This window comes from Molossus molossus, unplaced genomic scaffold, assembly GCF_014108415.1.
Source record: "Molossus molossus isolate mMolMol1 unplaced genomic scaffold, mMolMol1.p scaffold_m16_p_13, whole genome shotgun sequence".
NCBI classification, from domain to species: Eukaryota; Metazoa; Chordata; class Mammalia; order Chiroptera; family Molossidae; genus Molossus; species Molossus molossus.
In genome coordinates, this window is record NW_023425348.1 from 72,172,539 (window position 1) to 72,195,681 (window position 23,143).

The window sequence follows — 23,143 nt, forward strand, 5'->3', positions numbered from 1 at the left end:
TATGGTAGTATCATGAAAACCACAGAAATGTTGAGGAGCTATTCCGGATAAAGGAAACTGAAGAGTTGTGCGTCTGGGATTTACTTATTCTTAAAATTTTTGTTTGTTATAAAGGATGGCAATTGGGATATTTGGAACAACTGTATTAATATTAATTTCTTGATTTTGACAAATACACTCTAGCTATGTAAGAGACTCTACATGTTTTTAGGAAGTACACACTAGGTGAAGTATTTAGGATAAAAGGATACAATGGCTGCAGTTTAACTCTCAAGTGATTCAGAAAAATAATTGTGTGTGTCCCTGGCCAGTTTGGCTCAGCGGTTAGAGCGTCGGCCTGCGGTCCGGAGAGACCCGGGTTCGGTTCCCGCTAAGGGCACGTACTTCGGTTGCAGTTGTCCCCGGCCCTGGTTAGTCGTGCGGGTGGCAGCCACTCGATGTGTCCCTTCACATCGATGTTTCTCTCTCTCTCTCCCTCCCACTCTATCTGTACGAAAAATGGAAAAATATCCTCGGGTGAGGATAAAAAAAAAAAAAATTGTGTGTGTATATCAAATGCTGGAAAATGTTAACATTTGGTTGAGGGTATATAAAAATTCTCTGTACTAATTTAGCAATTTTTCTATCAGTATAAAGGGTCTGTCATTTAAAAAAGTTATAAGAAAAAATAAGTATGAGAAAAATAATAATGTGATTGCCTGGCAGTTAAGAGATTATTTGCACCCTGGCCAGTTTGGCTCAGTGGTTGAGCGTCGGCCTGCGGACCAGAGACTCCCAGGTTCAGTTCCCGCTAGGGGCACGTAACCTCTCCCCCCCCCCCCCCCCAAAAAAAAAGAGATTATTTGCCATTAGGAAATGATGTGCTCCATAGCACCACCAGGTTGTGTTAGATATCCCTCTATGGAGCAGTGCCTAATCTTCCTGCTTGTTAATGCATAGGCATGTGGTCAGGTGATTACATAATGCATTTGAAATAGTTTATAAAATAGAAGTGATTTATCTCCACGATGTTGAGGAGCTTGGTCTGTCACTTAGACTTTGTTTATAAGCCCCACTGCTTGCTGAGAGACCTTGCAGAGTTCTATGCTTCAGTTTCCTCATCTCTAAAATAATACAGTACCTACCTCAGAGGATTTTGTTGGAATGAATGGAATATGACTTCTAATAAGAGCTTAATAAACATTTTTTGTTATTTTAATAATTATTACAGGGTTACAAGATTGAATAATTAAAAAAAAAAATTATTCACCCCAGGATATTTTTCTATTTATCCTTAGATAGAGTAGGGCGGGCAGGAGAGAAAAATATCGATGTCGGAGGCACTCATTAATTGGTTGCCTCCTGCATGACTCCGGCCAGGGCAGGGGACCAAGGCATGTGCCCTTGACCAGAATCGAACCCATGACTGTTTGGTCTGTGGGCTGACGCTCTAACTGTTGAGCCAAACTGGCCAGGGCTGAATAATTTATTGCAATTAAGTTTTTTTTTTCTTTCTTTTATGTTTATACATTTTTTATTAATGAATTTATTTTTGTTACAGCTGTTTCTCCTTTTTCCCCCTGTGATCCCCCCCTCCCCTCCCACCCTGTCCCCAGCTTTGTTGTCCATGTCTGTTGTTCATGCATACATGCATATAAGTTCTGTGGTTTATCTCTCCCCCACCACCCCCTCTTCTGGGGATTGTCAGTCTGTACCCCACTTCCACGTCTCTGGGACTACCTCATTTCTCATACTGTTATGTTCATTATATTCCACAAATAAGTGAGCTTATATGATACTTGTCTTTCTCTGTTTGGCTTGTTTCGCTTAAGATAATACTTTCCAGGTCCCTCCATGTCATCTCAAAAGATAAGTGGTATTTCTTTCTTACAGCTGCATAGTACTCCATTGTGTGTATGTACCACTGCTTTTTTATACATTCGTCTACTGATGGACATTTAAGCTGTTTCCAGATCTTAGCTATTGTAAATAATGCTGCTACAACATGGGGGTACATATATTCTTTCTGATTGGTGTTTCAGGCTTCTTAGGGTATATTCCTAGAAGTGGGATCACTGGGTCAAAAGGCAGTTCAATTTTTAATTTTTTGAGGTAACACCATATTGTTTTCCATAGTGGCTGCACCAGTCTGCATTCCCACCAGCAGTGTACTAGAGTCCCCTTTTCTCCACACACTCGCCAACACTTGTTGTTTAATGATTTGTTGATGGCAGCCATTCTGACAGGTGTGAGGTAATACCTCATTGTTGTTTTAATTTGCATCTCTCTGATGATTAGTGATGTTGAGCATTTCTTCATATGTCTCTTAGCCATTTGTATGTCCTGTTTGGAGAGGTGTCTATTCAGCTCCTCTGCCCATTTTTTAATTGGGTTCTGTCTTCCTTTTGTTGAGTTGTATGATATTGGAAATTAACCCCTTATCTGATATATCATTGGCAATAATGTTCTCCCATACAGTGGGTTGCCTTTCCATTTTGATGATTGTATCTTTTGCTGTGCAGAAGCTTTTGAGTTTGATGTAGTCCCATGTGTCCATTTTCTCCTTTGTTTCTGTTGCCTTAGGTGATGTATCAGTGAAACTTCTGTGTATGATGTCTGAAATTTTGTTGCCTACAGTTTCTTCTAGGATTTTTATGGATTCATGAGTTACTTTTAAGTCTTTTATTCATTTTGAGTTCATTTTTGTGTATGGTGTAAGTTGATTGTCCAGTTTCATTTTTTTGCATGTGGCTGTCCAATTTTCCCAACACTATTTATTAAAGAGGCTGTCTTGACTCCACTGTGTGCTCTTGCTACCTGTGTCAAATATTAATTGAGCATATAGCCTTGGGTCCATTTCTGGGTTCTCTGTTCTGTTCCACTGGTCTACTATGCCTGTTCTTGTACCAGCACCAGGCTGTTTTGGCAATTAAATATTTTTTGTTGTCTGGTTCAGTTTAGGCACTTACAGATTGTGAGCTTCTTTTGGCATCTACTGAAATACATTGTGACTTTAAATATATTTCACAGTAAAACAAAATTAAGAAATTCTAGACTGTTTTAAACTTTTCCTCTTAATCACCTATAGAATAGGGATAACATCTGTCTTTGTTACCTTATAGCATAAAATATTTGAAAGGGTGGTAAAGTACAAATGCAATACAAATGTAAGATATTAGTAATGTAGTTCATGTATATGATCTGTGGTTTTTCTACATCTAATAGTATATAAACCAACATATAAAGAACAGACACACTCAACTTTAGTTACTGACATGTTTTTTCTTTATTTTCCACAGACACTTTTCATATTCCCCTACCAATCCCTCTTGGTTTCTCTCTCTTGATATATGTTAATAACAAGTTTCTTATAGTTTTCTCTTTCATATGAGAATTTTGAGTGATCTTATAACTGTTTTTAGTATATAAAATATGAAATAAATAGTGCTGTCTATAAATGAAATACATTTCTCTCTCCTATCTTTTTTTTTTTTTTTTTTTTAAATGAAGACTTTATTTCTTTTTTTTTTTATCCTCACCTGAGGATATTTTTCCATATTTTGTACAGATAGAGTGGGAGGGAGAGAGAGAGAGAAAGATCGACGTGAAGGGACACATCGAGTGGCTGCCACCCGCACGACCAACCAGGGCCGGGGACAAACTGCAACCGAAGCACGTGCCCTTAGCGGGAACCGAACCCGGGTCTCTCCGGACCACAGGCTGACGCTCTAACCGCTGAGCCAAACCGGCCAGGGCTCTCTCCTATCTTTATAAAATATTAGCTACTGATTAATCAAATATGCAGACTATCGATATATCCATCATTTTGGGTATAGGGCTCTGAGCGCTACATTTGGATATTGGTAATCCATATTAAATCTTTGCTGACTCCTTACCTCCACCTCTCAGATTTAACATTTAATAGGTTTTGAAAAATATTATTACTGTTGTTCTTTTTACTTGGTGTTTTGATCTGGATCATTGTCCTACATACTCAAAAGATTAAGTGGCCTTGCAATAAGGATATTTTTAATTGTGATATTTTTAGCCTGTGACTCAAGCTACGTTTGAATGAGTGTCTATTCTAAGCGCCTGTACTTTGATTACATTTCAACATGTTACTGAGTAGTTTTAGTTAGTCATAAAAATACAATGTGTGACTACCCAGTGTTTTGTAGTGATGTTATTGCTAAAGCAACACTTTTCTTATCACATTAAAACCATTCATAACTTAAAAAAGAAAAAAAAAATATTTGTAAAAATAGTTGATTGTCTCCTTTGAGATTTTTTGCCGTTCTTAGACTGTTGAGGTTTTTTTTTGTTGTTGTTGTTTTTAATCCTCACCTGAGGACATTTTTCCGTTTTTTTGTTCAGGTAGAGTGTGAGGGGGAGAGAGGAACAGAGAGAGAGAGAGAAACATCGATGTGAAAGGGACACATCGAGTGGCTGCCACCCGCACAACCAACCAGGGCCGGGGACAAACTGCAGCTGAGGTATGTGCCCTTAGTGAGAACCAAACCCAGGTCTCTTGGGACTGCATGCCAATGCTCTAACCGCTGAGCAAAACCGGCTAGGGCCTTTTTGTTGTTTTAAAAAAGCACATTTTGCCTTGGCTGGTGTGACTCAGTTGGTTGTCATCCCATGTACCGAAAGGTCCCTGATTTGATTCCAATCAGGGCACATACCCAGGTTGCAGGTTTGATCCCTGGTCAGGGTGCATTTGGAAGACAGACAATCAATGTTTCTCTCTCTCCCTCAGTCTACAAAAAAAAAATCACTGAGAACATATTTTTAAAAAGCTCTGTTCTGCAGGATATTGAAAAGAGTGCTGATTAAGCTGGAAATAAACTGATAAGTATATTTTATGTATGCGTATGTATGTATTTTTCCTCACTCGATATTTTTGCATTTATCTTCAGATAGAGTGGGAGGGAGAAAAGGAGGAAGAGAGAGAGAAACATCAATGTGAGAGAGACACATCTACTGGTTGCCACCGACATGACCCCAACCAGGACTGGGGACAAACTGCAACTGAGGTACATGCCCTTAGTGAGAACTGAACCTGGGTCTCTCTGGTTCGCAGGCCGACACTCTAACCATTGAACCAAACCGGCCAGGGCTCATAAGTATATTTTAAACAGTCATTCTTCTGTTCAAGTTCCAGTTGTCAAAATGTTCTTTAATACTATAAATTTTAGTTGCATTACCATTTAGAAGGATTCTTGGAAGTCTTCCAGTGTAAGTTCCCATGTTCTGCTTAGAAGAGTCTCCTTCATGGTATTATCACATTTAGTGATAGAGCCTCTAAGGGGGACACCTCCAGAATTCCTTCCCTCCTGAGGCATTGCATTTCCACGTCAAAAAGTCTCACTAACCAATGTCACCCCAATAAACTCAATAAAAATTTAAAAAATTCTCTCTAGAAAAATGTTCTTTACAATGGAAGGAAATAGAAAAGATGCACTAGTCCCTTATATTTAGTCTAATTTGATGATGAGAATATTAGGAAACATGAAATTCCCCCAAAATATAGGTAACTGACAAATTTTAAACATTAATCTTTTATTATATAGTATGAGATGTTTGTTTTAGAAACAAATGTGAAAATGCATACTGTTTCCTCCTGCTTGTCAAGTTGATTACTCAGAGATAATTGCTGATAAAACTTGGATCTGTAACCTTTTCAAGATTTGCTATGCTTGTACAAACACATGTTTACCAGTACCTGTATTTTATGACCACTTTAGGTCTTTGCTGTCTTTTGCTGAGTATAGGGTTATGATTTGTTAGAATTTATTGCGTGCATGACATTGAATGGGTAGTTATGAGTAATCACACCTACAGGCTAGTAGACGGTCACATCCACTGTTGAGCTCATTTCCTAATTGCCTCTGTAAAAGGATGTCGCACAGTCCTCTTTAGGAACACAGTAACTGCTGAAATAAGACCCTTATTTTAACTAAGAGGCATCCAGCAGATGTCTGTGTATTTAATGTGAAATATTATTTATGGTTAAGATGAGTAAATTCTTACAGATCAGGAAAATGGCTTAGCAAAATGTCAACTAGAATTCTTTTAATGTAAGTATATTTATATTTCATATTTCCTGGTTAATTTTAAAATCAAAGGTCGATATGTTTAAAGAGGAGAAGAACACAATGATAAGTATAGTATCTGAGTGGGAGAACTTCCAGTTAGATAAAACTCTGATAGTTTTAGTAATACTAGAAATTATTTTAAGATGTACTAGATAAAAAGTATTCTGAAGCTATAAAACCTGGCTTTGAATCCCAGCTGCATCTGGTACTTGCTGTGACCCTTAGGCAAGTTATTTTATCTATTAAAATGATTGATATGAATATTAAATGGGTTAATATTTATAAAGCATTTAGAGGATTGCCTGGTTCATAGTGTTATGTAACTGTTCACCTGAGGAGATATATATTTAATTTAATCCTCACCCAAGGACATTTTTCCATTTTTTGTTCAGATAGAGTGGGTGGGAGGGGGAGGGAGGGGGGGAGAGAGAGAGAGAGAAAGAGAAAGAGAGAGAAACATCGATGTGAAAGGGACACATCCAGTGGCTGCCACCCACACAACCCCATGGGGCTGGGGACAAACTGCAACTGAGGTACATGCCCTTAGTGGGAACAGAACCCAGATCTCTCTGGACTGCAGGCCGACGCTTTAACCACTGAGCCAAACCAGCCAGGGCGGTACTTTTTTTCCATTGATTTTTAGAGAGAGTGGATGGGAGGGGGGCCGGGAGAGAAACAGCAACATGGGCCCCAACCAGGGCCAAGGATTGAACCTGCAACCCAGGCATGTGCTCCTGACCAAGAATCGAACCCTAGACCCTTTCAGTGCATGGACTGATGCTCTAACAACTGAACTATACTGGCCAGGGTGTTGCTGTTATTATATAATTAAAAAAAAATTATTTATCTTTTGTTTTGTTTATTTGTTGTTGTTAATCCTCACCTGAGAATATTTTAGATAGAGTGGAAGGGATGGAGGCAGAGAGAGAGACATATCGATGAGAGAGTGACATATTGACTGGTTGCCTCCCACATGATCCCAACCAGGGCTGGGAATTGAACCTGCAACCCAGGCATGTGACCTTGACTAGGAATCGAATCTGCCACCCTTACATCCACAGGCCTATGCTCTTACTGCTGAGCCAAACTAGCCAGGGAATATAATTTTTAAAAGAATTACACAGAATGAAAAGTTGGTTTAAAAAAATGGCAGCAAAATACTTTATTTTGATTGTCCTGGAAGGCTAAAGACCAATTAATCAAAAAAGGCACACACTAGGTTTTCATGTTATTGAATTATTAGAAAACAGTTCATTTAGTATTTTCCTGTTCTGTGGAGAATAAAACTAGCGCATAAATTTAATTGAATTACTAAAAATGACTTTGGTGTCAGTTTCTAGGTTTTTCTGTTAGTTTGGCTTTCTGTGTTTCTTGTGGATACAGGATTTATAATTTGAGGTAGTATGACGAGAAAGGCTTTTTGGAATCCGGCATTTGAAATATCAGTTACTACATCACTTTCTGGGTCCTTTGGACAGTGAGTGTTTCAGTTGTTTGTTGCTGTGTGAAAACTCCAAAACCTAATTGCTTCAAAAATAATGACTTATTATTTTTCCAGATTCTGTGGGTTGGCTGAGGGGTTTTTCTGTTTTACGTGGAACATTTTATTTACTAGCATTTTTAATCTTGGAGCAGAGTAACAATGAGGAAGTCTGTTTTCAGAATATGTTCTTTACATGAGATAATGCATTAAAGTTATTTCCATGAGGTCTGGTCCATTGTTAAAGCTCAGTAAATTGTATTTGTTTTTATTATATAGTCTCAAACATTTTTATGGTCCCCAGTGCAAAGTGGCTAACATGCTAAAGTCTTTTGGTTGGTAACGTTCATGTATTTGATTTAACAAAAATATTCTTAGCATTCCTGAACAAATGATTGAATGAATACTAATAACTTTCATTGGTTGATCAATTTATTGAACAAATAATGACTGAGTGCCTAATATGTGCCAGGTTATGTTCTCATTCCTGGGAGTATAGCATTGAAAGCGATGAAAAAATTTCTCATGGAATTTATATTTTAGTGGAGGAGGAGAGAAATATAATAAGCAAACATATATCAGTTCGTGACAAGGTGCTATAGAGAACATTAAGCAGGATAAAAGAGAGAAGCTAAGTGTATGTGTTGGTGCGGGGGCATACCCTTCTATTTAAGATGGTCAGGGAAGGCCTTTTTAATATGATCTTTGATCAGAAACACGATGTAAGAGTGAAGGGATTAAGTCCTATTGTTCCCTATGTCTGGAAACTTCTTTTCCTAAATGAGTGTCAAGGTTTTGAGGTAGGAATTATGGTTCATACAGTAAGGAAGCCATTGAAAGTGGATCAGTGCAAGCCAGTGGGATAATGGTAGGAAATTTTAAATGTATCTAAGAGCTGAATCATATGTAACCTTTGTATTTGACTTACTCTGTGGTAGGAAGCTATTGGGAGATTTTGAGAAGAGTGGCGTGGTCTGATTTGTGTATTAAATGGATCATTCTGGCTACTAAGTTGAGAATAGATGGTAGAGGACAAGGGCAGAAGCAAGGGCAGTTAAGCTCTTGCAGTAATCCAGATGAGAGATGTAGCTTGAACAAGGGCGGTAGCAGTGAACATGGAGTAAAATGGTCAAATTCTGGATCTGTTTTGAAGACAGAGTCAATGGGATTTGTTGATAGATGTGGGAAGTGAGAGAAGGAGAAGAATCAAATTTGATTCTCCCAAATCACGAGCCAAAGAAACTAGAAGGCTATAGATGTTATTTCCTGAGATGGGGAAGGTTGGGGAGGAGTAGGTTAGGGGAAGTTGAGAATTAGGAGTTCTTCTTGAACATGATCATTTTGAGATATCTAATAGATACTCAAGAAGAGATGCTTAGTAGGCAGTTGGATACATATGTCTGGAGTTAAGGAAAGAGGTCTGGGTTGAAGATACACATTTGGGAGTCTTATGAATAGAGATAGTATGTATTTAAAACTGTGACTGGATAAGATCCCCTAAGGGAAGTGAATGTGCATAGAGATGATGGATATCCAAAGACTGAGCCCGGGGCCACTCCAGAATTTAAAGGTTGTGGAAATGAGGTAGAACTAGAAAGGAATCTGAGAGGGAAGTGCTAGTGGGGTAAAGAGCAGAACTGAGTGGTATCCTGGATGCTAAATGCAGACAGTGTGTGAAGCTGGCCAGTTTGGCTCAGCGGTTAGAGCATTGGCCTGAGGTCCAGAGAGACCCAGGTTTGGTTCCCGCTAAGGGCACATACCTCGGTTGCAGTTTGTCCCCGGCCCTGGTTGGGTCGTGCAGGTGGCAGCCACTCGATGTGTCCCTTTCACGTCGATGTTTCTCTCTTCTGCCCTCCCACTCTATCTGAACAAAGAATGGAAAAATGTCCTCAGGTGAGGATTAAAAAAAAATAATAATAAAAATAAATAACAAATGCCTTCTTCATCTTTCTCTACCGCAGAGAAGACTGTCTTTATTTTAGTATTATTTTTTTATGGTATGCTAATTTAAATTTTTTTTTTTAGTGTTTTTATCTTTATTGAGTTTATAATTTTCAAGTTGCTGCTGCATTTCTTTGGTATCTTATTGTCAAAAGTAGAGAGAAGTATGTAAATATATATTTGTATAGGAATATCATCAAGAGAAGCCTAGATGGCTGCATCTTGCGATCTTATTGAGTGATGTTACCTGAGAGAATTAGCAGCTTTGTCATTTCAGAAATGATTTGATCAGTGTGCTAGACCTGACCACACCTGTGTTCTGTCACTAGAGTCACAAGAAGCTGACGAATAGCAGCATTATACTGATACTATGTTGGCCTGATAACATTCTCTGTATGTAGAAAAACTAAGTTAGGAGCCATGAAATCATCACTGAAGTTCATAGTTTTTTTTTCCTCACCCGAGGACATTTTTTTCATTTTTTGTTCAGATAGAGTGGGAGGAAGAGAGACCGAGAGAGAAACATCGACGTGAAAGGTACACGTCGAGTGGCTGCCACCCGCACGACCCAACCTGGGCCGGGGACAGACTGCAACTGAGATACGTGCCCTTAGCGGGAATCGAACCCGGGTCTCTCTGGACCACAGGCCTATGCTCTAACCGCTGAGCCATACTGGCCAGGGCAGAAGTTCATAGTTTAATGGCATTTGCCATGGTAACCTAAGGCATCTATCTATTATAAGAACATGTTTCGAAACTGTGCATACTGAGTTCCTGAACTGAGAAACCCCTTTCCCTAACAAGGCTAGGTTTCTTCTGTCAGTAGTTAAATTTTCAACTTAAAAAAGTAAATAAAAATTAAATAAATCAAATAAAATGTTCCATTAGTAGTCATCTTTTCTGAGTGATAGTACTTCACTGTGTTCTTATTTGAGGCATCTACTGTCAACATTTCCTTCTGGGGTCTAGCAAAAGTCCTGCAAACCATCTAGAGTTTAGTTTCCCACTTAAAATAAAAAACTTTTTCCAGCTTACCCACTTTATATTTTATATCAGTGTTTCAGGGTTTTAGAGACATACAAAGGATTTGGTCTTAATAAATAATGATAAATTTGATAAAAATACATGGCAAAAAAATAAAGGAAGAAAGATAGCATTTAAGGTAGAGATTGCCTTTGTTAGCATATGACCTCAATATTTGAGTTTGTTTGATTTTGATACTTGCCTTCTAATTGTGAAAGAGTGGTAAACAACAGGTTTATTTACACTCTCCATTCAGTAGACATGTTTATTGTGTGCCTTACCTGTTCTGCAGAAGTGCAAATGATGTTTATCGCGGCTATATCCTTAGCACCGACACATTGTTGATGCTCAGGAGGTAGTTAAGGTAGATGAAAAAGTAAGTGGAAGAACTTCTTTAGGAGTAGAACAGAAGCTTTATTTTAAGAGTGGTTCACATATCAGAATCCCTGCGATGATCTTTTTTTAAAAAAATTTTTTTTCTCTTTATTGATTGTAGAGAGGGAAATGGAGAGGGAGAGAGAGAGAAACATCAATGAGAGAGAACATCGTTTGGCTGCCTCCTATATGTCCCCCACTGGGCAGTGGGCCTACAACCTGGGCATGTGCCCTGACCGGGAATTGAACCAGCAACCTCTTGGTACATGGCTCGATGCTCAACCACTGAGCCATACCGGCCAGGCCTATGATCGTTTTTATACAAAAGTGTATGTAGTCCAGGGGAAGTATTTGAGAGCCAATTAAGAAGTAACTAAAAAAGTAAGTTTTATTCATTACCAATGGATATATTATTCTTTCATGTATAGTGTAATTTTAGAGTTTATTGTAAGACTGGCTGAGAGAACTGACATCTTTTACAGTTCCATCTAAATTGTAAGTGCTTTAAGGTATTGCTTCCCAGCCTTTTATATGTGATGATACATACAGAAAATGATAATATTTTGTGGCACACCAGGGTAAACGAGAGAATTTGGGCACATTTGAATGGGACTTGGTAAGGGAACGTATTGCGTTTACTTTTATTTATGTATCTAGTAAACTACGAAGATACAAACGATTTGGGGAAGATAGTTGTGGCACCTATGGAATTGTGCCCCTCAGATTCCCTTCTAGGAAACCTCTTCAAGGAGCACAGTTGACTTGGAAAGCTTCCAGTGGTTGCACATTCAGATGTGTGCCTGAACTTAATCTGATCAGAAGTGCTGTAGGGAGGAGATGGAATAGTCTTCCAATTGCTCTACTTGTATCTAGGGTTTTGGTTCTTATCCTTGGTCATGCATTGGATTCACCCCTGGAGCTTTAAAAAATAATGATGCCTAAGTCCCATCCCTGGAGTTTCTTATTTAATTAGTACGAGGTGTGACCAGGCCAAAGTGATTGTAATGTGCAGTCAAGATTGAGAACCTCTGTTTTAGGTGATAATGACAATCGACAGTCTCAGTTAAAGAAATAAGAACTATTGAGGAATTCCAAATGGTCAAGTTTGGGAAAATTAGAGAATTAAAATAAATAGTTATAATAGTGGATTATAACCCACTGAATAAAATAGGAATCCATTAGTCTATATTTACATAGGCAAATAAATGAATAAATTGAAAGTTTGATAAGGAAAGGATTATTCATATAGTCTCAAATTGAAACCCCACAAAAGACTTAATTACAAAGGGAAAGGAGGAACAAAACAGTGGAGATATCTAGTAGACACCACGTTAATCAAGTAATCAAAGTGAACATTATTAGTAATGGAACAGATCAAAATTGTGTGCCACCTGATAGCATATAATGAGAAAACATCTATTCTGTAGGATTCCTCTTAAAGATTTATAACCTGGATATAATTATGATGAAACAAATCCCTGTTGGGGGGAACATTTTACAAATAACTGGTCTGTAATATCTTAGTCAAGGTCTTAGAAATCAAGGAGAGACTTGAGGAACTATTCCGTATTGAAAAAGACTAAAGGAGATAAGACAACTAAATGCAGTGCATGATTCTGAATTGGATCCTTTTGCCATAAAGGACATTATTAATATAATTGGCCACACTTTGAGTCTGAAGTTTAGATGTAGAGATGCATCAGTTTCATTTCATGATTTTGATGGCTGGATTGTGGTTACTTCGAATATTCTTGTTTGTAGGAACTATAAAGTATACAGTTATTTGGCAAATTATTCTCAAGTGATTCAGGAAAAAAAATTATACTATTCTTACAACTTCTCTGTGAGTTTGAGATTGTTTTAAAAATAGGAAACACATGCTCATGCACATGCAAATCTAGTATAACGATGATTGTGTGACTAACTTTGGAATTACACAGCTGTGTGTGGAGCCTGTCTTAGAGTGTTCATCTTCTCGTAGGAAAGCCTGTGAAGGAGCAACATCATTCATCTGGGAATGATACCTTTCATGGAATACGTTTCTAAAATAATCAGTTTTTTAAATGCTAAAATGATTTTTAACTGTTTGGATAATGTCTTCTACTTTTCTGCCATTTAAAGCAAAATACATTGAACTTGGTCTTATCTCTTTTGGATGACACATAGCCCTAATTATGTGAACATTTATTATTCTGTTCTGAAATGTTATCTAAGTCTAGATCCACTTCTAGCCTTTGGAGTTTTGTTTTGTTTTGTTTAGGTCTTATCTCTCAGTGTCTGGTTTTCAGTTCTGTTGATGTCATAGTACATGTATTTAATAGTTTGCCAGTTTTCTCTCTAGTATATTATTTCTAATCTGCTGTACTCAAAAACAAGTCTATGCTTTTCCTTTTTTAATGTTGTGTTAATAAAACTATGAGGATTAAGTGTAGATATTTTATCATAGTGGTATTGTACTTACATAACATTTTAAAGCTAAATCCAGGATTATAGCTAGGTTTCAAAGAATTCTGAAAAGTGAAGAGTTACTATAAATAGAAGGTGATTTTTCTGTCATTTACTAACCTTCCTTAGAATGTCAGATGAAATCAGATATTTTTAAAGGAAAACCACTCTGATTTATTTATTTTTTTAATTTCAGAGCTCCAGAGATTATATTGGGGTTGCCATTTTGTGAAGCCATAGACATGTGGTCATTGGGATGCGTGATTGCAGAATTATTCCTTGGATGGCCGCTCTACCCAGGAGCCTTGGAATATGACCAGGTAACAGAACTATCATGATAATCTAGTAGAATTGGTAGATTGTAAAGAAAAATAATAGACTAATAGGATTGCATTTCTTTAGGTACATACTACATATGAAAAATCTGTAAAAACTAAAATGGCTAAACCTAAGATCTTGGGGATTTTAAATTTACATCTCAAAACTGTATTTAATTTTTAAAAACTCTTTTATAACACTAAGTAAATTTCATAAACAAAGTTACAACCCATAGGCCCCCAAACCAGTTTCATAAAATTCTTGGGAGGATTTTTTTGTATCATTATTATACTATAGACCTATAAGTGGTTGGACTGTATCCATTTATTTATTTATTTTTAAATCCTCACCCGAGGACATTTTTTTTTTAAAAATATTTTGTTCAGATAGAGTAGGAGGGAGGGGGAGAGAGAGGGAGGGAGAGAGAGAGAGAGAGAGAGAGAGAGAGAAACATCGACGTGAAAGGGACACATCGAGTGGCTGCCACCCACACGACCCAACCTGGGCTGGGGACAAACCACAACCAAGGTACGTGCCCCTATTGGGAACCGAACCCAGGTCTCTCTATACCACAGGCAGACGCTCTAACCGCTGAGCCAAACTGGCCAGGGCTATCCATAAAACTCTTTAGGCCAGGTTTTCCATAGTCTCTGCCTTCCCACCTCCATTCATCATACCTCTTAAAAGACAGCTCCTGTAAAAATTTCTGTACAAACTGGCTGCCTTCAGCTTTTTACCCAGTCACTAACTTTGATGCAGATGCTAAGCTGTAGTTTTGAAAGAGTTGGTGATTTAGTTGGAGAGTCCTATAATTCTTAGCTGCAGAAGTACTGAGGTGCCAGCCAAATGCTAGAAATATGCCTTTGATTTTGTGTACTACTACAATTTATGACATGCATACTACTCTGGAACAGGACACCACCTGGTAGCAATTATAAGTTGATTCGTTATACTCTGGATTTGGACTTCATAGTTCTAGTTGTAGACAACTGATGTTAGTAATGAAAACGACCCAATCGATGATCTAGTTACTGCCCCTTCCAGTGTTATAAAGGACATAACTGAAGTCCAGGAAAATGAAATGACTTGTCAAAAGTTGCACTGGTAATTTAAGACAAAGACCCGCCCCAAATCAGTTTTTCTAAATTTCATAATAGAATTTAAATTGTAAATCTGAGCCATATCAACAGTATTTTCAGAATATATGTCATTTTATTTCCAAAGGGACATAGTGATTAAAAAACGTTATGAACATATAGCATTGACAGTTGCATAGTAATCAGTTCAGTGTTGTAAAAGTTATTTTCTAAAATATATAAATGCAAACAAATAGGAGTAGTGGTATGAATATCCTTATTTTGGTTTCAGTTTTAGACTTTATACCCATTTTCAAATATGATGATTGCTATATAGGCTTTGATAAATTTATATTTTTAAGATAGGCGGGCACCTTTCTATTTCTAATTTTCAAAGGTTGTTTTTTAAAATCCTGAATTGGTTTTAGACTCTCAGATGCTATTAAAATGGGCACTTTTTTTTTTTTTTACTTTATTTATTAATGTGGTTGGATTTCATAGACCTTTCTGTACTCCTTTGATTATGACAATCTAATTAGGATGTGAAAGGGCCATCCATAGGGTATGCTTTTCCATATCTGTATCTATTCCAGTCATCAGCTACCCTGATATACTTGGATACCCAATTGGGGTATTGTTGCTGTTTATTTTTAACTTTTTTGCCTTACAGTAGCAGTTACAGTGGGCAATATTAATATTACTAATTGATTCTTTACTGAGCTTTTATGTATCAGGAACTGTTCTTGACAGTACATTAACTCATTTAATGCTCACTATAGCCCCGTGAGGCATATACTGCTTTTGCCTCTGTTTTACAAATGAGGAAACTATATTGTTGATGTCTTATGTCTAACCTTTATTTAACTTTCTAATGCAATATCAGTTTTTTCAAATGATGTGAAAGAGAATTTGCATTAGACTGATAACTATTATTTGCTTAAACGCCAAATTTGAGTCACCAGGAAAAAAATAGATTATTTTAGCTTTTCATTATGGGTTTTTTGTTTTAGCTCTTTAATCATCTCTGTCATCTATTAAAGCCTTTCCAAGGCAATTTCCTCTTTTAATTTTGGATCCTACAACTAGGCACTGACCATGTTGAGAATTTGTCAGGTTATATTTTCTCATAGGTGCGGTTTGTCTCTGTTTGTACACAAATGTATCTATGTGTGTGTTTAGAGAAGGCTGCCCTGCGAACTGGTGCTGTGCTTGGATCTCTTCCTGTCTTAATTGTTGATATACTGTCTTATTAGTGTTCTCTATACTGGACCTATGTTTACCAGGAACATATAAAAAATGTGGTAGGGAATTAAATAATCTTGTTATGGATGAATGGACTGACAGTATTAGCTTGGTAAGTGTTGATTGTTCCTGCAAAATATTTGCTGGCGTTTAGATAGACTCTTATCTAGAACAGCTAAAAGTCTGAATTTATATTCACATTATTATGCTTGATGATTTCAAATCATATTTTAATAAAGTTTACTGTTTCAACTACAGGATGGTGGTGGGAATCTTTAAAGGATTCTATTTTATTAGGTATCGAGTTGCAAAGAGACCTACTCAGTGTGGCTCAAGTTCATTTATTTTTGTGTGGACTATCAAAATAATCCAAAAGTGGAGCTATAATATGACTTAGATTTTGTGAAAGCTGGAGTTGTAGGTGCTTTGGGTTTCAAGGCGACACTAGATGAATTAATAGGCATTGACAGAACTTCACTCTGGTGAGAGGTCATAAGTGTGATGTGGCTGCTCTTCAAGTGCTTTTATCTGTTCTGATTCTAACTTGCTACTCAGAATTTCTGCTCATTTCTAACTTTGGTTAGGTTAGCATGGCCATCAAACTCCAGCCCTAGCTTATCACCCTTCAGCTCATCTCCAAACAGTACTTAGTATTTCTTAGTTCACATTCCTGATACTGTAAATCTGATTTGCTTAGGTTATTTCTAGGTGACTTTACAAGGCAAATTTAAGAATTAATTGCTTCTGAGTGAGGTTCCTACCCTTCACCCACTTGGGACAGGGGAGGCAAAGGGTGGGTCCCTTCATGTATTAGAAGGTTTGTGTGGAACAATTTCTCTTCAAAAGACTGGACAGGCATTATGACCAAAAATAAATTTACAAGTTCACTTGATGCCTTTTTATGGGGGGGGGGGGGGGTCTGTTTTGTTTTCAATGCCACACCAACTTCTTAGGCACTCTGTTCTCTTCTAGCACTTTTTCTTTCTAATAATGCCACTTCCTAGCTTAATTGCAGAGTATGTGCTTAAATATTTTATCTATTCTACTGAATTGTATGCTTTTGAAGATTGGTACCATATTTTATTCATCTGCATACTCTGTCTATGTTTGTTGAAATTGAGTTGTTGAATGCTTTGCTACCATCTAAGAGACTGATGTAGCATCTAGGTACTGAACTCTTAGTACTTTTCTGTTTTCATGAAACAAGGAACTCAGCCACTTGGAAGATGTGGGGTGAGGGGAAAGTACCACACTTGAATGAAATGACGTTAATCTGTAAGGTGGAGATTTTAATTATTTCACATAAGATTGGGGATACATATGTGGATAAACAGAATGTGTTGTGAGGAGGCTCAAAGTCTGGTAGGGAAACAGACATGTTAAAAAAATAATTGTAATGTATTGTTGATGCATTAAAATTGTTATGTTCCAGGTGTGGTAGCAGCGCAGAGGAAGAGCGATCACCTCTGTTTGGGATGGTTTAGGCATAGCTCTATGGGGGAGAAAGCCTTTTCTTTTTTGTTAATCCTCATCTGAGGATATTTTTCCTTTGATTTTTAGAGAGACTGGAAGATGCCCTGGCCGGTTTGGCTCTATCTAAAAACCAACGGAAAAATATTCTCGGGTGAGGATTAACAAAAAATAAACAAATAAATGGAGAGTGGAAGTGAGGGAGGGAGAGAGGGAGAGAGAGAGAGAGAAACATCCATGTGAGAGAGACACATTAATTGGTTGCCTCCTGCAGGACCCTACTGAGTCTGGGGATCTAACCTGCAACCCAGGTACGTGCTCTTGACTGGGAATCAAACCCATGACCCTGCAGTCTGCAGGCCAGTGCTCTAACCGCTGAGCAATACCAGCTAGGGCCAGAGGAGGAATTCTCATGGGTGTATATTTAAGAACTGAGTCTTGAAGAAATTATAGTAAAAGCTTGTCACATGGTTTTGGTGACGTGGGAGAGGATGCATAGAGACACTGATACGTAGCCGTTAGAGAGCAATCTAGGAAAGAGAAACTAGCCCATGCAAAGTTTAACATGGTACAGGAGCATGTAAAGAGCAGAGAAAAGATGAAGCTGGGGCCTGTATGCCGTGATCAGAAGTTTGGAATCATTCTGTAGGCAGTAAAGTAATTTTGTAAAGGAGAGTGGCAATCAGGTTTGCATTTTACCAAAATGGCTGTTAGCAGTGTGAATAATAAATTGGGGATGAATAGATGACTGCATTAGGGAGGCAGGTATATTGATTAGGAAGCATGTGACATTGTATAACTCAGAATTGAAGAAGACCTGAAAATAGGAATGGAGAGGAGAGGCAGTTATGAAAAATGCTAATGAGGTAAAACTGTTAGGGTTTTGGATGTTGAGGGAGGCTTATGAGGGAGAGAGAGTTGTCTGGCATAAATTTCAGGTTTCTGATTTCTGTGGGTTGGGTTGGTTTTCATCATAGGGGGAAGACATGAGGATTAACAGACTTAAGGGAAAATCAGTTTAGAATATGTTCACTTTGAGGTACCTAAAGGCCAGCTAGTTGGAGAATTTCAATAAGCACTTGAATCTGCAGCTCCAGAGTAAGAGATAAATATTTAGATACAGATTTAGAGGTAAAACTGTGGGCATTTGGAGATTGTAGAGGGAAGAAAGACAGAACATAATATCATATAAAGAGCAAATAGAGGAAGGCAATTTAAGAGTGTCAAGAATTAAGAAGAGAACCAGTAAAAATATTGTAGAAATGGAAGGAACAGAGTTTTTAAGTAGTTTCAAGGTAGAATAAGGATTAATATGTGACTATTAAGTGTGTCAATTATTAACAGGCCATTACTTATGTTAGTGCCACATCATGGGAGTGATAGTAGAATTCAGATTGTAGTGTGTTGAGGTGAGAAGTAAAATATAGGTTACTATTTTAAGACTCCTAAGTGAATGAGAAAAGAGTTTTAAATAGTTAAGGGCAATTTTGGGGGGTATAGAAGATATGAAACATTTTTGTAAATTTAGGGGAAGGATCTCAGTGAGAAGAAGAAATAGAAGATGCAGGAGAGGATGGATTAATTAATAGAGCAAAGTCCCTAAGTTTTGAAAAAACTAAGAACCCTGTGTTTTCAAACACAGTTTAGAGGAGTTAAGCCTCTTTTAATTTTTTGTGCTGCTTAGCCATTAAATTAGGGAACAGATATTTGAGGGCCTGCTATATATCAGACATTGTCATGGGTATATACTTAAGTAAACAAAACAAAGTCCTTCTCCTTCATGAAACTGATATTGTAATGAAGAGTGGGGTAAGAAAATAGAAAGTAATCATACAGAATATCAGTTAGTAAAAAGCATGGTGGAGAACAAAACAACAGAGTAAAGAAGATACGGAGTACTGAAGAGGGGAGAGCTTATTATTTATTGGTGGGTCATGGGAGGCCTCGTGAATACGGTGACATTTGAACTGAGAGCTGAAGGAAGTGAAAGATGAACCATTCAGATGCCTGGGCAAAGAATGTTCCAAACAGAAGAGTATTAAATTCAGAGGCCCTGAGGCTTGAACTTTTCAGTATTCTGAGAGTGCTCATCTACACCTGTATCTCTTCCTCTACTCACTCAACTAAGCCAGTGACATAGATGCGGTCCCTCCAATGCTCCCACAGTCTAATCCACCAAGTCTTTGTCAATCTAAGTCTCTCTTAAATCCACTCCTTCCTTTCTATCCTTGTAGTTTCTCATTTCAGGCCCTCCTCATCTCTTCTCTGGCTTCACCCTCTCACCATTTTAGACATTACATTAAAAACGTAACTTGTCAATTTCCTGCTTAGATGTGTCCAGTGGTTTCCCATTATTATACCTCCTGGGGTAAAATCCAAACTTCATAACCTATTGATAAATCCTTTTGCCTTCTGATTCAGTTTCATCTGTTGCCATTTTTCCCTCAGTGAACCTCTGTGCTTTCAGTCTTTGAATATGTGGGCATTTTTTCCTGATTTTCCATACGTACTCATAACATAAATCATAATAGATTAGGTTTCCCTCACATCTCCAAGGCTAACAAACTCTTATTTGTTAAGACCCAACTTGAGCATCACCTCTTCTGGAACTTTCTGACTATATTTCAGATATCCTTTCCCTTCTCTGTCTTTCCATAAGGCATGCGTTTGTTATGGTACTTATAGTACTGTATGTAAACCCTCTGTTTTGTAAATTACTTTTCAGATTCGATACATTTCTCAGACTCAAGGTTTACCAGGAGAACAATTGTTAAATGTGGGTACAAAATCCACAAGATTTTTTTGCAGAGAAACAGATACTCCTCATTCCAGTTGGAGATTAAAGGTAATTCATTTAAAATATATATATTAAAAAAAACACACACACACACACACACAATTTTTTCAGATGCCACATATGCATGGATAGTACCCTCCATGCTTATTTTGTCACATTTTCCCCTTCTTTTGAATTTTCATTTTTGATACCCTAGCGCCTCCTCCCACCCCCCTTAACGAGGAAAGCCCTTTTTGAATGACTTAGATCATTCTCTAACCTGGAACATAACAACATAATTATTAACTCATCTTAAATGTTGTTTTTAATTTTTACTTTATCTTCACCCGAGGACATTTCTTTTGCATTTATCTTCAGATAGAGCGGGGGAGAGAGAGGAGGGAAGAGAGAGAGAGTGACATTGATGTGAGAGAGACACATCAACTGGTCACCACCCACATGACCCCAACTGGGGCCAGGGATAAACTGCAACCTAGGTACGTCCCCTTAGCGGAAACAGAATCCAGGACTCTCTGGTCTGCAGGTTGATGCTCTAACTGCTGAGCAAAACTGGCCAAGGCTGGTTTTTTAAATGATATGAGTATAGTTACTTTTGTGTTGTGTGTTTCATTTTCTTCTCCCATTTCTACATTATTAAGCTTTGTAGGACAGGGACGGAATCCAATCACTTAGTACATAACCCAAGTACCCACTTTATTCCTGGATCTTTTGGGGAAATCAATCAATCTTTGGTGATAAACATAATTATTTTGTTTAAGTAGTTTCTTATACATGTAATATTTTTTACCTGAACCAATCTCTTCTCATTTTTTTGTACTTAAAAAAAATACATTTATAATAGTTATTCTTTTGAAACTACTTGCCGTAAAATATTCAGTATATTAGACTAAATGTGCTATATTACAGAAATAAAGAATTACAAGTGATGGGAATAATATATTATTTTCCCTCTTTGATATATTCACAAAGACACTAGAAGAACATGAGGCAGAGACAGGAATGAAGTCTAAAGAAGCCAGAAAGTACATATTCAACAGTCTGGATGACATAGTGCACGTGAGTACCACAGTCACAGTTGTGAATCTTACATGCTGAAGGTGGTGGGCTTTATTGCCAAGGATGTGAGAACATGTTATCATTTTCTAAATGACTATAGAATGCTTGCTATTTTTAACCTTTTCAGATGAAATTGATTAGAAGGTTTTTACCTTTCAGGGACTAAACTGCATCTGTCTTTGTTAAATATTTAATTTATATTATCCTGTTCTTTAGTAAAAAAAAAACAAAAACATTAAAGGAAAATCCTAGCAGACAAATTAATTTTCTTTATATAGCATTAGAAATGGATATTTGTTTAGTGAAAAGCTTTTTTTTTTTCCTGCCTGAATATTATTTGATGCTTGAAAACATTTTGAGAATTTGTTAAACTCAATTGTTCTTTCTTGTTTCAAAATAATAGTTCTTCGCTCTTTCCTATGTTGTGATGTATTTTTTTTAACTGTGAAACTTGAACATATACTATGGCTTATTTTTATTTGATGACTTGAAATTTTGATTTTGCAGGTGAACACAGTGATGGATTTGGAAGGAAGTGATCTTTTGGCTGAGAAAGCTGATAGAAGAGAATTTGTTAGTCTGTTAAAGAAAATGTTGCTGATCGATGCAGATTTAAGAATTACTCCTGCTGAAACATTGAACCATCCTTTTGTTAATATGAAACATCTTCTAGATTTTCCTCATAGCAACCAGTATGTTATTTTAAAATCTTTTAAAACAATTCTGGAGAAATAATACTGTCTATAAAAAATTAGTGTGTTAGAAAAATTATTCAATTTCTTCATTAAATAGAAGTAACTGAGTCAAAAGAGGTCACCCTAACTTGGCCAGGGTCGCATAGACTAGTAAGTGGCAGAGTAGAACTAGAATACAAATCTCAATTGCATCTCAGTGTTTTTTTTCTTTTATCCTCACCTGAAGACATTTTTGCATTTATCTTCAGATAGAGCATGAGGAAGAGAGCGGGGGATTAGAGAGAGAAACGTCAATGTGAGAGAGAGACATCGAGTGGTTGCCACCCACACGACCCAACCGGGGCTGGGGACAAACTGCAGCCGAGGTCTGTGCCCTTAGTGGGAACTGAACTCGGGACTCTCTGGTCCGCAGGATGATGCTCTAACCCAGCAGTTCTCAACCTGTGGGTTGCGACCCCTTTGGGGGTCGAACGACCCTTTCACAGGGGTTGCCTAAGACCATCAGAACACATATTTCTGATGGTCTAAGGAACCGAGACACCGTTCCTCTATTTGTCTTTAGATGGGTCCGCCTACATGCAGATGCACCCACATATAATATGAAGAACTGTGTTAAAGGGTCGTGGCATTAGGAAGGTTGAGAACCACTGCTCTAATCGCTGGGCCAAACTGACCAGGGCCCCAGTGCTTTGCCACCCCCCCCCCCCCAGCACCACACTGAAAATGACCGAGTGATTTTGTTTTTATATGATATTCTTACCTTAATAACCAGGTGCATATATATGTATACATACATACACTAAAAGGAAATGTTAACAGCTCTCCTTTCTCTTTTGAGTCCTGCAAACTCTTTTTTCAATTTCCCTTCACACCATTTGCTTTCCTCCCCTCCCCTCTTCTCCTATGTTGTGGAAGGAAAGGAGATTTTTTTTAGTGAAGTAGTAGAGAAAAATGTGTGCCCAAATAGAGAAGACCTTATCAGAATTACCTGATCGTGCAAATTCTTTGAACCCTAAACTTTTATTTTATTTTTTATATTTATTTTTTTATCCTCACCCGAGGATATTTTTCCATTTTTTGTACAGATAGAGTGGGAGGGAGAGAGAGGAAGGGAGAGAGAGAGAGAAACATCGACGTGAAGGGACACA

At 37.6% G+C, this 23,143-nt stretch overlaps 1 protein-coding gene across 8 annotated transcripts in view; it reads left to right on the top strand.

Moving 5' to 3' along the window:
• Window positions 1–23,143, top strand: part of HIPK3 (homeodomain interacting protein kinase 3) — a 110,106-nt gene that overhangs the window by 69,958 nt on the left and 17,005 nt on the right. For all 8 annotated transcript variants that reach the window (XM_036260172.1, XM_036260176.1, XM_036260170.1 and 5 more), the window contains 4 exons: window positions 13,538–13,661; window positions 20,173–20,292; window positions 21,214–21,300; window positions 21,808–21,992. In XM_036260172.1, coding sequence (XP_036116065.1) covers window positions 13,538–13,661; window positions 20,173–20,292; window positions 21,214–21,300; window positions 21,808–21,992 — 516 coding nt within the window. The remainder of the gene's footprint in view (window positions 1–13,537; window positions 13,662–20,172; window positions 20,293–21,213; window positions 21,301–21,807; window positions 21,993–23,143) is intronic.